This window comes from Babylonia areolata, chromosome 1, assembly GCF_041734735.1.
Source record: "Babylonia areolata isolate BAREFJ2019XMU chromosome 1, ASM4173473v1, whole genome shotgun sequence".
In the NCBI taxonomy this organism is placed as follows: Eukaryota; Metazoa; Mollusca; class Gastropoda; order Neogastropoda; family Buccinidae; genus Babylonia; species Babylonia areolata.
Window position 1 is genome coordinate 99384168 of NC_134876.1, and position 16762 is coordinate 99400929.

Consider the following 16762-nt stretch of genomic DNA (forward strand, 5'->3'; position numbering starts at 1 on the left):
CCTAGGAAGCGAGAGAATCTGAGCGCACTGGTTTGAATCCCACAGTTGCCAGTATTTTATTATCTCACCCTCCACTAGACCTTGAGTGGTTGTCTGAATGCTAGTCATTCGGATGAGACAATAAACTGAGGTCCCATGTGCAGCATGCTCTTAGTGCATGTTAGAGAATGCACAGCAATAAATGGGTTGTCCCTGGAAAAATTCTGCAGAAAAATATCTGCTTTGACAGGAAAACAAATTCACTTGCAGGCTGAAAAAAAAGGTTGCGCTCTCACTGTGCCGACATGCTTTCCTTAGGGAGAGGAGCCTAAATTTCACTGAGAGAAATATGTTGTGACAAAAGAGTAATACAATGCAATACAATGCGATGCAATACAATACAAAACCATGAAATACAATACAAATTAGCAGAGTGGGGGGATCCCTTTAACACAGGGTTGCCCTGTAAAGTGCTGTTGCAGCATTGCCTCTCTTCCTCAGCATCAAAACATGACTGGCACTCAGGAGCAGATCCCCACCCCCAGCCCCATCCCCCTCCCCACTCATCCCCATTCATTCATGCTGGGACACCCCCTCTACTCTCCTCCACTCCTTTCCCCAGCTCTCCTCCTCCACCCAGCTCTCCACCCATCCGCCAACCCCACCATTCATGACTCGTTTCTCTGTTACTGGCGTTCACTCCAATACCACCCATCCCTTTTTCCTCGACCCTCCCCCCCTTCCCCCCCTGCCCCTTCCAACACACACACACACACACACACACCCCGTGACAGGCTGAAGACTTCCGGCTGCTGTGAGCTGATTATAAGGAAATGGGAACCAGATTCCTGTCTTGTTCTGGTAGTGAGGAGTGCAGGCAGCTTGTTGTGGGAGAAAGGGGGGAGGGAGCGGCTTGCAGACAGACACATGCACAGACACGCGCACACACATATAGAGGAATGATGTTTGGCTGGCAGCAGAGTGTGTTGTGGTGACACGGTACTCCTGTACTCCGCGTTTCCCCGGTTTAGTTTAGTGCGGCTTAGTCTGTTGTTTCTTGCTGCAGTAGTTGTTGTTGTCCCGCGAGGAGATGGGTTGGGGACGGAGGCCTCTGCCTCTGTTGCCGTTGTCGTCCTCCCCTCCCAGAGTGGACCAGGACATCCACCACGACCCCCACCCGCACCTCCACCGCTTGTGCTTCAGTCCCCACACCTCGTCCTCTGTCTCCGCACCACCACAGAAGCAGCACGGTGTTTCGTCATCATGCAAGTCTGTGTTCTGCGGGTCCACTCACCACACACAACAAGGCACCAAGAACAAGGGTGTTGCCGTTCCGAAGGACATTCCTACCACCACCACCACCAGGGTCAGGTTATTGTGCAGGACTGTGTCAGACGCTGGTTCTGCTGCCGGTAGAGGCAGAGTTTGTGGTGAACAACAACATGGGAGAGGTGTTCGTTGTAGTGCTTCTGTTGGTGTTCCACCTTGCAGAGGTGGTGGTGGTGGTGGTGGTGGTGGTGCATCCAGCAGAGGTTGGTTGGCTGGTTCCCTGTGATTTGTTATTTAAAACAAAAATATTGAGTGATGTGACCGTGAACTTTAAGTGTCGTGTTAAAATGGATCACTGTCCTTTCCCCGTCTGTCTTTCTGGGTTTGTCTCTCTATGTCGCAGTTGTTTTAAGATAAATGATTATAAATTTATTTATCTCATTAGTTTATTTTTATTCATTCATTTATTTATTTGTTTGACTTATTTATTTATTAATCCTAATTTATTTCATCTTATTTTGTTTTATTTTTATTTCCCTCAAGGCCTGACTAAGTGAGTTGAGTTATACTGCTGGTCAGGCATCTGTTTAGCAGATGTGATGTAGTGTATATATTTGTCCGAACACAGTGACCCCTCCTTCAGTAACTGAACTAAGCTGCACTGAAATCTCCTTTTGTCTTCCTAAGTCTGCCCATCTCTCTGTTTCAGTCTCTCCCTTCCACTGCATACACAAAGGAGATATGGTATTGTGTGTATGGATCAGTCTGCATGCTTGGCTGCCTCATTGAATCATAAGCTGAAACTTCCATTCACTCTTTCTCTCCTCATGTTTGACTGAGTGTGTGGGTATAGTTTAAAGATGTTTTTATCTGTGGTGTGTGTGTGTGTGCGCGTGCGCGTGTGTGCGTATGCGTGTGTGTATACATGTGTGGGTGTGCATGTGTGTCCGCCTGCCCCCTGTCCTTTAGTCTTTCTCTCTCTTCCTCTCTCTCTCTCTCCCTCTCTCTCATTCTCTCCATCCACTGTCTCTGACCAAGTCTCTCCTGCATGAGACCATGTGCATTTTATAGCTGAAGTTGAACAGAGTAATGCCAGTCAAGTGGAAAATGAAACTGACCAGTTCTGAGCTCAAGTTGGGTGTGAAAACATTCGGTTCAATTTCCAGCGTCCAGAAAATGTCGCTGCTTGTGAATGAGACCATGGCGTGAGCTGTGTCTGTTAAGGCAATACACAAGACAAAGCACAGAACTTGTGAATGGAAAAGAGTAAAAGCAGATGTGGATGCTATTACCTTGAAGACAAATTCCGTCTGCTGGCAAGGCCTTAAAAACGCCCCTGTAATGTTTTTTTTTTTTGTTTGTTTGTTTTTTTTGTTCAGTGTACAGGTTTGCTTTTCACAGGAAAGTTGTTTGACTTAGTGTCATTCTGCTTGTTTTCCTTCAAGGTGTTTTCTTCTGTCCCACAGGTTCTGTTCCAGCTGCTCGTTCACACAGAGATTTTTTAGAGAGCATGAAGCAGCTGAAAGACGTAAGTGCAACTGCTTATTTTGTGTTGTGTGCATTGGCAGTGTTGTGAAAATGGTTTATTTTAAACTTTATCAAGCGTGTTCTTTCATTCTCTCTCTTTCTCACTCACTTGTTCTCTCTCTTTTCTCCCACCACCCTATCTCTCTCATAGAAATTGAGGAAAATACACAGAGACTGACACTCTTTCCACTTCCTGTTTTCTCAAAATTCCCCTCTTCCAACTCTTTTATTTTTATCTTCAGTCTACTCACTTGATTGTCACTGCCTTAGAAATGCTTTATGGTTTTATGTTTTGGCCTCAGCTTAATAAAACCTCATGCTTTTAAATAATAATAAAATTTCCTGTTAAGAATGAAGCATAAATGATTTTGTTTGCAGAACGTTATCCTTTCAGTTGATGAATTTAGTAAAAAGGAACAAGCTTATAAACATTTTAACCATGCAGGCAGTATATAATTTATATATGAGCCGTATTATTATAAATACAATTTATGCCGTATGGATGCCTTCTTTGCCATTTATATGTAACTTAGCCCTATTATTATACATTCATGATGCCCATCCCATTTTCTCCACACACACAGTCACTGTCAGCTGTATCAGTTATCAACTTTGTTATCTTTTCACAGTCACAGTACCAGGAAATTGTCATTGGATTTCACTGTGCAATGTGTCCAACTAACTGCTTTGAGAAATTGGTTGGCATTGTTCGGTGATGATATCCATTATTCCTTTCCACCTATCTCACACCTAAATAGAACAGTTGCTTTGTTTATAGATTTATCTCAGATTCCTGGAATTGAAGTTGTTTGGAAAGAAATAGGAATTGTAAATAACACTGATTTTGACTTCTATATGGAAACAATGACACTGATTGTGATTTCTATATGGAAGCAATAACACTCATTGTGATTTCTGTATGGAAGCATTAACACTGATTTTGATTTCTATATGGAAACAATAACACTAATTGTGATTTCTTCATGGAAGCAATAACACTCATTGTGATTTCTGCATGTAAGCAATAACACTGATTTTGATTTCTATATGGAAACAATAACAGTGATTGTGATTTCTATATGGAAGCAATAACACTGATTTTGATTTCTGCATGGAAGCAATAACACTGATTTTGATTTCTGTATGGAAGCAATAACAGTGATTATGATTTCTATATGGAAGCAATAACACTAATTGTGATTTCTGCATGGAAGCAATAACACTGATTTTGATTTCTATATGGAAGCAATAACAGTGATTGTGATTTCTATATGGAAGCAATAACACTAATTGTGATTTCTGCATGGAAGCAATAACACTGATTTTGATTTCTGTATGGAAGCAGTAACACTGATTTTGATTTCTATATGGAAGCAATAACACTAATTGCGATTTCTGCAAGGAAGCAATAACACTGATTTTGATTTCTGTATGGAAGCAATAACAGTGATTGTGTGATTTCTATATGGAAGCAATAACACTGATTTTGATTTCTGCATGGAAGCAATAACACTGATTTTGATTTCTGTATGGAAGCAATAACAGTGATTATGATTTCTATATGGAAGCAATAACACTAATTGCGATTTCTGCATGGAAGCAATAACACTGATTTTGATTTCTGTATGGAAGCAATAACAGTGATTGTGATCTCTATATGGAAGCAATAACACTGATTTTGATTTCTGCATGGAAGCAATAACACTGATTTTGATTTCTGTATGGAAGCAGTAACACTGATTGTGATTTATGTATGGAAGCAATAACACTGATTTTGATTTCTGTATGGAAGCAGTAACACTGATTGTGATTTATGTATGGAAGCAATAACACTGATTTTGATTTCTGTATGGAAGCAGTAACACTGATTTTGATTTCTGCATGGAAGCAATAACACTGATTTTGATTTCTGTATGGAAGCAATAACAGTGATTATGATTTCTATATGGAAGCAATAACACTAATTGTGATTTCTGCATGGAAGCAATAACACTGATTTTGATTTCTATATGGAAGCAATAACAGTGATTGTGATTTCTATATGGAAGCAATAACACTAATTGTGATTTCTGCATGGAAGCAATAACACTGATTTTGATTTCTGTATGGAAGCAGTAACACTGATTTTGATTTCTATATGGAAGCAATAACACTAATTGCGATTTCTGCAAGGAAGCAATAACACTGATTTTGATTTCTGTATGGAAGCAATAACAGTGATTGTGTGATTTCTATATGGAAGCAATAACACTGATTTTGATTTCTGCATGGAAGCAATAACACTGATTTTGATTTCTGTATGGAAGCAATAACAGTGATTATGATTTCTATATGGAAGCAATAACACTAATTGCGATTTCTGCATGGAAGCAATAACACTGATTTTGATTTCTGTATGGAAGCAGTAACAGTGATTGTGATCTCTATATGGAAGCAATAACACTGATTTTGATTTCTATATGGAAGCAATAACACTGATTGTGATTTCTGTATGGAAGCAATAACACTGATTGTGATTTATGTATGGAAGCAATAACACTGATTGTTATCTCTGAATGGATGGCATCAAACATGTAATGTTGCAGTAACTCTTGTATCTGGCAAAGTTCTGAGATGTTGATTAATATTATTAAAAGTGAAAAAAAAAGAAAGTGTGGCCTGCAAACATGTAAGGGTAACTGATATTTGTTGTGTTGTATGATCTGGAATGGGAGAAGATACGAATACAGAGCACGTTGTTTGAATTACTAATAGGAATACTCCAAAATGTACATTTTACAGATGTAAATTTGAAAAATGCATTCCAAAGTTGCATGCCTGTCGAAAAAGGTTTTTTTCTTAAGACATAAAATCAACAGAATGCAAAGTAGCTTGGAACATCCACAACTTAAAAGCAAATTGGTTAGCTTATCATACTTTAATTCAGTTGACCTCTGTATCTCACTTTCTGTTGTGAATTTTATCAACTTATGTGACAAATATTATTTACCAAGGGAGGCTGTCCTCACTTATGTTTGCAATACACATTCCATTTCCTGATGTTTGTTTTATTCTGGTACATGTACATGTAATTGTCTGTAAAAGTGTTGGATGGTTATTTGATTATCTGGTCTGCTGTTGTTGGGTTTTCTTTGTTTTTTCCCCATTTTTTTTTATATTTACATATGTTTTTTTTTCAGATTAGATGATAGTTCGAATTTTTGTTCTTTCTGTTGTGGTATTGCTTTTTTTGTTGTTATCTTTTTTGTGAATTATTTCTTTAAAACACTGTTGATATTTTTTGTCATTGATTAGATTACTGTACCATTAAAAAAAAAAGAAGAAAATTGAACACCTGGTGACAAAACCAAAACCAAACCATTTTGTTGTTGTTGATTGCTGAGTGGTCTGTCAGTGCAGTGTGTGTGTTGCTGTGTTGTCAGTGTGGCTGGTACTGGGGGCCGCTGAGCTATGAAGAGGCAGAGAGCAAGCTGATTGACAAGCGGGACGGCTCCTTCCTGGTGCGCGACTCCTCCAACGAGAACTACATCCTGTCCCTGTCCTTCAAGTCCATGGGGCAGGTCCACCACACCCGTATCGAGCACCACAAAGGTGGGCAGGCGACAGGGTCATCAACAAGTACTGTCAGTCGAATGAGGCGATAAACTGAGGTTCCGTGTACAGTATTTGTATTTGTATTTCTTTTTATCACAACAGATTTCTCTGTGTGAAATTCGGGCTGCTCTCCCCAGGGAGAGCGCGTCGCTACACTACAGCGCCACCCATTTTTTTGGTATTTTTTCCTGCATGCTGTTTTATTTGTTTTTCCTATCGATGTGGATTTTTCTACAGAATTTTGCCAGGAACAACCCTTTTGTTGCCGTGGGTTCTTTTACGTGCGCTAAGTGCATGCTGCAAACGGGACCTCGGTTTATCGTCTCATCCGAATGACTAGCGTCCAGACCACCACTCAAGGTCTAGTGGAGGGGGAGGAAAACATCGGCAACTGAACCGTGATTCGAACCAGCGCGCTCAGATTCTCTCGCTTCCTAGGCGGACGCGTTACCTCTAGGCCATCACTCCACTTAGTGCTCATAAAAGAACCACCACAACAACTAAAGGGTTTTCCCTGGCAAAATTGTGTAGAAAAATACACTTCGATAGGGATAGAAATAAAATTGAAGGCAGAAAAAAGTACAAAATAGGTGTCGCTGTCAGTGTAGTGACGCACTCTCCTTGGGGAGTGCAGACTGAATTTCACACAGAGAAATCGGATGTGACAAAAATAAGTAATACAGTACAATGCAATGTTCATGGGAAACCTGGAGTTGGGTTGTATGGCTGCTTGTTATGAATGAAAGACTCAGCTTGGTGTATATAGGGTGCGTAAACATTTCCACACTCAGCTTGTGTGTGGATTCACAGTGTCAACTATACACAAACACACTGGGATAGAAACAAGAAGAAACTATCAAATATCAAAACACACACACACACACACACACACACACACACACACACACACACATTGTTATGAATTGATATGAGCAGTTTTTAATTAAAAAATAATAAAATTAAATTTTAAAGAATACACGAATTTCAGTTGGAGGCAGAAGTCTGTACCATGGTACTGTCAGAAAACTCGGGGAAGTTTCAGAGGAAAATTCTAAAACTTTAGAGGAAACAAGTTTGTGTGTGTTTGTGTGCCTGCATGAGTGTGTGTGTGTGTGTGTGTGTGTGTGTGTGTGTGTGTGCTTTTCAGTTTTGGGACAGTAATCACAAGTGCTTTTCACTGTTTTGGGACTGTATAATTGCGGTTGCTTTTTGCTGTTTCATAATTTCATAACTGTGACTGTTTTTCATTGTTTTAAGACTTTGTAATCATTATTTTTGTTTCAGGGCTGTGTAATCATGAGTGTTTTTCACTGTTTCAGGGCTGTGTAATCATGAGTGTTTTTCACTGTTTCAGGGCTGTGTAATCATGAGTGTTTTTCACTGCTTCAAGGGTGTGTAGTCATGAGTATTTTTCACTGTTTCAGGGCTGTGTAATCATGAGTGTTTTTCACTGTTTCAGTGCTGTGTAATGAGTGTTTTTCACTGTTTCAGCGCTGTATAATCATGAGTGTTTTTCACTGTTTCAGGGCTGTGTAATCATGAGTGTTTTTCACTGTTTCAGGGCTGTGTAATCATGAGTGTTTTTCACTGTTACAGAGCTGTGTAATCATGAGTGTTTTTCACTGTTTCAGGGCTGTGTGATCATGAGTGTTTTTCACCATTTCAGGGCTATGTAAGCATGAGTGTTTTTCACTGTTTCAGTGCTGTATAATCATGAGTGTTTTTCACTGTTTCAGGGGTGTGTAATCATGAGTGTTTTTCACTGTTTCAGGGCTGTGTAATCATGAGTGTTTTTCACTGTTTCAGGGCTGTGTAATCATGAGTGTTTTTCACCGTTTCAGGGCTCTTCAGCTTCTGGTCGCAGCCAGACTCCCACGGCAAGGCCCAGATCTGCCAGTTCATCGAGCAGACCGTGGAGAATTCCAAGAACGGGCGCTTCCTGTACTTCCTTCGCCCTGCCGGGCCGGGCTCCCCCCCTCTGCCCATCCAGCTCCTCTACCCCATCTCCCGCTTCTTCCGGGTCCCCTCACTTCAGCACATGTGTCGGTTTCTGGTCCTTCGCCGCGTGCGGCGAGACCACATTGACTTTCTGCCCGTGCCCCAGAAAGTGAAGGGCTACTTGCTGGAAAAGCAGTACTATGTGGAGACTCTGGACGAAGACTGACCGTCTGGACGGGTGGCGTTGTGTCGTAGTGTTACTCGCATGATGATGTGGATGGTGTGTCCTGCGAGGGTCAGAGCTGAAGGCATGATCGGAAACTAAAGAAAAAAAAATTGGAATTTTTTTGAAAGATTCATGATGGATTATTATCTTTTCCAAAAGAATTTTAAAAAAGCTCTTTGGATTCTGTATTTATTATGAAGAAATATCTTGGATGTCATTATTTTTTATGTCTTATTTAAGAAGAAAAATAATTCTAAATACCTTTGACATAATGATTTTCATGTGTATTAAGAAAAAACAAATTTGGTTTTTCCTTGTTTGCCTTGTGGACGTTTTCAAATGACAGCTGACTTTGAAAGGATTTAGTACATTTGGAATCATAATTCATTTTATTTGTTTTACATGCATATCATTTTACATTGAATGGGGGAGGGAGTGAGGGGTGGGGTGGGGGTGAATGGGAAGGCATTGGGAACAGTTACTAAAATTGTGGCTCCAGTAGTAATTTATTGCTTCAGGTGTAGGGGTTGTGCAGGCACACTGAACAGTTGTTGTTTTTTTTTGTTTTTTGTTTTGTTTTGTTTTGTTTTTGTTTCGTTTTTTTTTTTTAAGAATGTGGTTTGCTGTACATAATTAAGCAGTGTTTGTTATTGTGATGATAAGACTCCATTTTCTCTTGCACAGGCTGAGAAATAACAGGGTAATTGAACTGACAAATTATGAGCTTATTTGTTTGTAACAGTTTTCTGATGTAACCAGAAAGAACCGATACTGAAAATGATTGATCTTATTGAATTCAAGTTTCATGACTGTAAAAACATAAAGCTGGTATTTAATTTTTCTCTCTTCCATTCAGCTGCATTTAACAGTAGATTTTGGAACTTGATTCTCTGTCGTTTGGTCAAAATTAGTGCGTTATGAGCACAATGAAAACATTGTGCCAGTTTATGATATGACTAAATATGGTACGATTTCAGTGAAAATGTGTTTAGAAGAAACATTATTTAATCATTGTCAGATTTTTAAAAACATCTTTACGATGAAACATGTTACTTGCCATTCCTTGCTGTGCACAAAACATGAATTATGACTTTTATCATGGATGCTGATGCTAGCAGTGGGCATTTGTGTGCTGACTACCTGTTGGGTGTTTAGTGAATCGGGACATTCAGTTTTGTATCCTTGATGATTTTCTATTTGTTTGTATAGACTGGTCTCCAGATGTTTTCACTCAATCCTCAAAACCTTGTCCTTCATTGAATTGAAAGCTCTTTACTTTTATTGTGTTTGTGAGTAGAGTATTTTCTAGCTCTTGTGTGTTACAGCAAGGTTCTGAAATGTCAGTTTCATTGTATTGCTCAGAGTGACAACATGTCATATGATTGGTTGTATTTTGTGTTGTACAAACATAGATCTAACTGTTTCATGGTGTTGTGTTTTTGAGAATGTTTGTTTCAGTGCTTGCAGGGAGGAGAACATTAGAAATGAAACCAATGTCCTTAAAAACTCAAAATCAGAATTGGAAACTCTTGCCTTTGTTTTGTTTTTGTTAATGATTGACCTGGCCAGTCAAGTCATAGTAGTTTTTACACTTAAGAGACTGAAGAAAGAAAAACTTAACTGCTAAATCAGCAGTAATTCCTCACAAATGTGGTCACAGCCAAAACTTTGACATTGGAAAAGAATCAGACCAAAATTCCGACGGAAGTCTGGAAAAAGAACATACACGTACATATGTATGCTCGTGATTCGTAAACATAGAAGATTTTTAATCTATTTTTGAAGAATGGAGTCACTCAGTGTGTTGCAAATATCACAAAACAAAGAACAGAAAACTGATGAAGCTACATTATTAAAAAAAAAAAAAAGAAGAAGAAAAAAGAGTGTATGATTGTTATTTAAACTGTGCAAATGTGTCTCGTATTTGCAGAGGAAGAAAACCATAGAAAGAGTCAAACAGAAGTTATGACAGACAAGACAAACAGCCCACAGACAGAATTGAAAGTCTTATTTTAGAAGGATCTGGGGCTAAGTTTGAAAATACTCACTTTTTCTGATCTTAAAAACAGGACTAAATAGCTGACTTTCTGAAAAAGATGGAAAGTTGTTTTTATTTGAAAGAAACTGAAAATAATTTGCAGATTTATGGTTGACGTGATAAGTTTTGATTTCAGTGGAGGAAAAAAGAGTAGTTTTTGTGGAGTCAGTGATGTGGTGTCAGTGATGTGGTGGTGTCAGTGATGTGGTGTCAGTGATGTGGTGTCAGTGGAGGGTGAGTACCAGATGGTGCTGATGTGACAAGGGGTTGGAATAGCAGGCATTGTGTATATATGAAAAAAGAAAATGCGTTTATTTGAAATGTCAAAATATGGACTATATGGGAGTTTGTTGGGGTTTTTTTTTTAATACACGACAGGTGATCACACTTAACAATTCTTTTCTTTTTTTTTTAATAAAAAAAAAGTTACTGCATAGTTGTTTTAAGTGGGTTTTGTTTGCTTTTGTCTTGTATGCAGAAATTCAGATTCTTATTTGATTTATTTACACATGTATTAATGTGATTGTGATCTTCTATTTTCAGATCATACATTGTTGACACAGATGATGAAAATATTCCCATGCATATCTTTGACACAATGCTCTTGTGACAAATTTCCTTTCTTCAGATAGCTTTTAAGAGCATTCTGAAAAGAGGAAATATTACTTGTTATATATGTTGGGCGAGTATTGAAAAGATATTTGATTCTGCCAGCAGAAAATCAGGAGTTTTCCATTTAAACTGGGAGAGACTGATATGGTAACACTTAAATGTCAGTTATATCCAAATGCAAATTATAGCTTCATGTCGGTTATTTCCAAATGCAAATTATAGCTTCATTGAAATTATATGGTAGAACTTCAGTGTCACGTTTATCTAAGTGTAAATTATGCTTGATTGAAATTATGATTGAATTTCAGTGTCACATATATCCCAACACAAATGATAGCTTGATAGAAATTATGGTCTTGTGGAACTTAAGTAATAGTTATGTACAGAACAAAGAAATATTGAAAACAGAACAGAAACTGTGAAAACAGCAGCAACAGCAACAAAATCCAGAAGCAGTGACTTGCAGAAGAAGAACAGGAAATGTGTTCTGCCTCCTGTAAATATGAACGCCATTCCATGTGAATATCTGTTGCTGTGGATGAGGCTGGGTTTTGGGGGGTGGGGGAGAGGGGGGTGGGGTTCGCAAATTTTGTCTGAGCAATCAAACCATTCGTTCCTAACAGTAAAGAGAAAGCACTGGATGTTGGACATTTTTAGATGGAGGAGAAGGGTGAAATTTAAGAATCGCATATCAGTTAGCTTGCATATCATTGTAGTATGGCTAGTTAAACTGCTTGCAAGAAAGTTGAACAACATTGTGAAGGAATATGTAATCATAATCTGTATCTGTATGTAAGTAACCATGTTCTTTTGACACAAGTTTTATTCTCTCATTTGCATGATTTCTTTATCTTTCTGAAAAACTGCATGCATAAAAATAGCTTACAAAGGTGGACATCCCTTTTCTTGACTTCAGGGGACTTCCAAAATAAAAGTTTGCATACTTCACACAGGTAGAATATCAACACTCAAAAAGTAGTGCCGGGACGCACTCATGACATCTATTTAGGGGATGGGGGGATGGGGAGGGGAGGAGTGGGGGGAGAGAGAATGGTCCAAGGAGTGTTCTTCTTCTTCTTCTTCTTTCCGTTACACGAGCAACATCGACTTGCCGATGACTCTGTCGTGGTTCATGCATGCTGGGTATTTTCGTGTCTTCATAACCCACCGAACACTGACATGGATTACAGGATCTTTAACGTACGTATTTGATTTTCTGCATGCGTATACACACGAAGGGGGATCAGGCACTAGCAGGTGTGCACATATGTTGACCTGGGAGATCGGAAAAATCTCCACCCTTTACCCACCAGGCGTTGTTACCGAGATTCGAACCCGGGACCCTCAGATTGAAAGTCCAACGCTTTAACCACTCAGCTATTGCGCCCGCTGCTAATGTGAGTGAATTTCACTATTAGCACAGAATCAGTTTGCCCATTAAATATATAGCTGACACAGACACACCTGTGCACACACACACACACACACACACACACAGAGGAAAGAATGATATTGATTCGGATGTCTCAAAAACCATCATGGCTTGCCACGCCTTTGTCTGTAGCATGTCGTTACAGTTACTGAATTACAAAAACTAAGATATGTTTTTGAAATTTGAATTTATGTTTCAGCATTACATTTGTGTCTTGTTTGGAATTTGTGAAATGTGCATTCTTTTGTTGCTTTGTCCGTATGAAAAATCTTTCAAGTTCATTGCCCTTTGAGTTGTACACTGCGGTTGGGGGCCCCTGCACACACACACACATACATAATAAAAGAACCAGTGAAGAAAGTTAGAACCAGCTTAAAACACAGTGCTAGTAGCATTCTGTTCATAGTTTAGGAATGGCATTGTTGAGATTTTTTTTCTTCTTCTAGATATTCAGTGTAGATATGTATATACAGACAATGTTCTTATGTCTACTGTGAGGTCTTTTTTGTTTTTAATCTGTGTTGTACTGACTGCAGAACAATTCTGAGGGACTGCCATTGGAAGTTTTTGCCTAATTATTGTAATAGTATCTGTGATTTGTCAAGCAAAATAATTTTGTCCTTGTGACTTCATTGAGATGAAAAGAAAATAACATGTACGGTTTGACAAGTGCTGTGTGTATGTGTTGTCATATGAAGTTGGATAACAGTTGCCCAATGTTTGCTATGAAATGGAAGCATACTACAAACAAAGCATGATCAGCTGCATGGTTTAAGTCTGAGAGAAGGCAGCAGGTTGACATGAGAATATGGCCTGCCATGAGCGTCACACCCAAGGGTTTGTACAGTCACAGAAAAGTCTTGGGGAAAATGAGAGAACAATTTCAAGGGCTGAAAAAGCCTTGGACCAATGTATTCTGCTTTTCAAAGTCTGAAAAGTCTGGGAATTTAGATAAAACCTTTGACCAGTACCATTCAACAAAGAGCTTAATGCACAGAAAAAAGAAGAAGAAAAAAAAGAACAAACAAAAAGTATTGGAAATTCTACGTGAATGTTGGGATATCTGTCGATCTCTTTTGTCAGTGGTGTTAGGGACACTTTTTTTTTCTCTTTGTTAATTCAGCTTGGCTCAGCATTGGGTGTGGAAGATTTTACCTGTCAGGTCTGGAAAAAGTATAGAATTTCTGTTTGGTCACATCTGCAGGAACCCTGACGCACACACCTGGGCAGATTTTCACTGTCAGTGTTACAACCACAGAATAGAGCAACCTTTCCTGCTTGTGATTTTATTCATTTGTTGATGAGTATTATTTAATGTCACTTTTGATGTATTTATTGTGTGAAAAAAGATAAGTAACAAGTATGTTGTTATTATATTATAAAATGTTCTGTTTTATATGTTTATTGTGAAAACAAGAATGAAATCAGTAGGTTGATATGTTCAATTTGCTTTTTGAAAAACAAACAAACAGAAACTAGCCTATTTTTATGTTTGAATTATTTATTGTAACAAAAAAAAAAGAAGAAGGAAGTATGGTGATATATTGATTCAGTTCTACGTTTTGTGTGGTCTGTGATTAACGGTATAGTTATCAAGTTTCAGTTGAAAAATAACAGTGAGCACATCAGGCAGACCCTCCCTCCCTCTCCCTCTCTGGTGGAGAACTGTTGTATCAAAACTGTCTCAGTATAGCTTGCTGTGACAGTGTCTTCCATCTCTGAGGCATCAGTTAGTGTTGGATTAAAAATGGGGTACAAACCCACTGTGTGTATGTGGCTAGTTAGATCAGATTCCAGAATCACTCATTCAATCACTGTAAGAGGTTGGCATGTTGCGTGTAGTCTCTACATTGCTTCAATGAAATGTGCTCAGTATGTGTTATCTGGACGCATGATGTGACCAGAAACACGGAACTCTCTCACCCAACCCTCCCCTGTCTCCCCATGATGAGATATTCAGTGAGTTCATTTTCAATCTGTGGTCTTGAGTCTTAATATTTACACCCCTTCTCCCCATGATGAGATATTCAGTGAGTTCATTTTCAGTCTGTGGTCTTGAGTCAATATTTACACCCCTTCTCCCCATGATGAGATATTCAGTGAGTTCATTTTCAATCTGTGGTCTTGAGTCAATATTTACACCCCTTCTCCCCATGATGAGATATTCAGTGAGTTCATTTTCAATCTGTGCTCTTGAGTCAATATTTACACCCCTTCTCCCCATGATGAGATATTCAGTGAGTTCATTTTCAGTCTGTGGTCTTGAGTCAATATTTACACCCCTTCTCCCCATGATGAGATATTCAGTGAGTTCATTTTCAATCTGTTGTCTTGAATCTTCATATTTACACCCCTGTCTCCCCATGATGAGATATTCAGTGAGTTCATTTTCAATCTGTGGTCTTGAGTCTTAATATTTACACCCCTTCTCCCCATGATGAGATATTCAGTGAGTTCATTTTCAATCTGTGGTCTTGAATCTTCATATTTACACCCCTGTCTCCCCATGATGAGATATTCAGTGAGTTCATTTTCAGTCTGTGGTCTTGAGTCTTAATATTTACACCCCTTCTCCCCACATCTTCCTCCTGCCTATCTTCCCTACCCTTTACCCTTGTGCCGTAATCACTCTGAATTTGCTTTCTTAGAATATTGATTACAGTAAGTTATTTTTGTTGTTTTTTTTGCTTTTTTTTCATAAAAAATGCAGTTCATGTGTTGCTGTGACAGGTGGACAAGAGATGCCTGACTTGTAGGCACATAAACCCCCCCACCCCTAAGTCCCCAACACCCCCTGTCTACGTACTGTATGGGAACATTCGCCATTGTTTGTATATTCCTGGTGGATTTTTCTTCAACACTTTGCTTACATTGTTCCATTGCTGTTTGCACAAAGCACCTGACTTGGAATTGTTTGGTTTTTGTTGTGATAAATGGCGCTTCTTGTCTAGTCTTGACTTTTGGATCGGCTAGAACTATTTTTCCACAACAAGGAAATATGTCAGTGATTTTCTGCTCAGAATATTGTTTGTAAATTTTTCATTTGATTCTGACAAATTCTTTTTTTTAAAAAGAAAAGAAAAAAAAGAGAAAAAAAAAGAGAAAAGTATGTTTTAGTATAACAAATGAAGTTCTCATTTGATGTTCACAGTTGTTCATTCTTGAGTGTCACTGACAATATTCACAAGCACTTTTCAAGTTGATCTCTTGTGTCATTATTTTGGAGAATAATAGAAATTTTTGTCAACAAGCTTTTGTTTCAGTTTAACAGGAGTGCTTATTGTATATATTTTACAGTTTTTATAACTTTTTCTGCTCTTTACTTCTTTGATCGTATGTGAGAGAGAGAGAGAGAGAGAGAGAGAGTATATATGTGTGTGTTTGAATTATCACATGGAACCAAACCAGTAAAGTTTGAGGGAGAAGCACGAGTTTCACATGATATTGTAGCACATCGCTCCTGTTTATTTTGTGTGCTGGCTGCGGTATCAGATGATACAGATCAGTCTCTCTTGATGACTAGTAAGGTGACTGCTTTCAAGTGCTTTCCAAGTCAGTTTGGATGCTTCATAAATAGGCAAATACATTTTCATGTTTTTCGTACCATCTCCAGATTTGTGTAAATACCAGAGGATGTGAACTGCTCAGAATTGGGCATCCAAATGCATGAAACTAAGAGAAAACAGTGTGCTCTTTTTCACTTATTCATAAACTTCATTCTCTCACTCATTTACTTAAAACCTTAATGTAACTTAATGCAGAATGATATGCATAATAAATGGGAGACAGACAGTATGATAGGAGTTGAGACAAAACATTTTTTGAGGAAGACTGGGGCCAGTGTTTCACACCAATTCATCCCTGTTACTATGTTGCGGTTTGTACCCAGCATAAGCTGTCATGTACCAGTATGATGCAACAACTGTTCAAATTTTTTTTGCATCCTTGACAGAACCGCAGTGGTAATATACTCATTTGATCATATTAACATATTTTAGAATATGTCCAAGTGCAATATGTTAAGGCTGAGGCACTGATGAGGACACTGAATTCACCGTTATGTCAGTTGGCCAGGCTTTGTTTGCAGATGTAAACTTCACTTTTGTTGACTATCACATTATACGTTATAAAGAAAAATGTTGCCAGC

The 16762-nt window shown here is 38.6% G+C and overlaps 1 protein-coding gene across 1 annotated transcript in view; it reads left to right on the forward strand.

Annotated features, from left to right (window-relative positions):
- Positions 1-8973, forward strand: part of LOC143294573 (uncharacterized) — a 22383-nt gene extending 13410 nt beyond the window's left edge. The window contains exons 3-5 of the mRNA XM_076605950.1: positions 2715-2776; positions 6198-6366; positions 8211-8973. Of these exons, the coding sequence (XP_076462065.1) occupies positions 2715-2776; positions 6198-6366; positions 8211-8533 (554 nt within the window). The 3' untranslated portion in view covers positions 8534-8973. The remainder of the gene's footprint in view (positions 1-2714; positions 2777-6197; positions 6367-8210) is intronic.
- The last annotated feature ends 7789 nt before the right edge of the window (positions 8974-16762 follow it).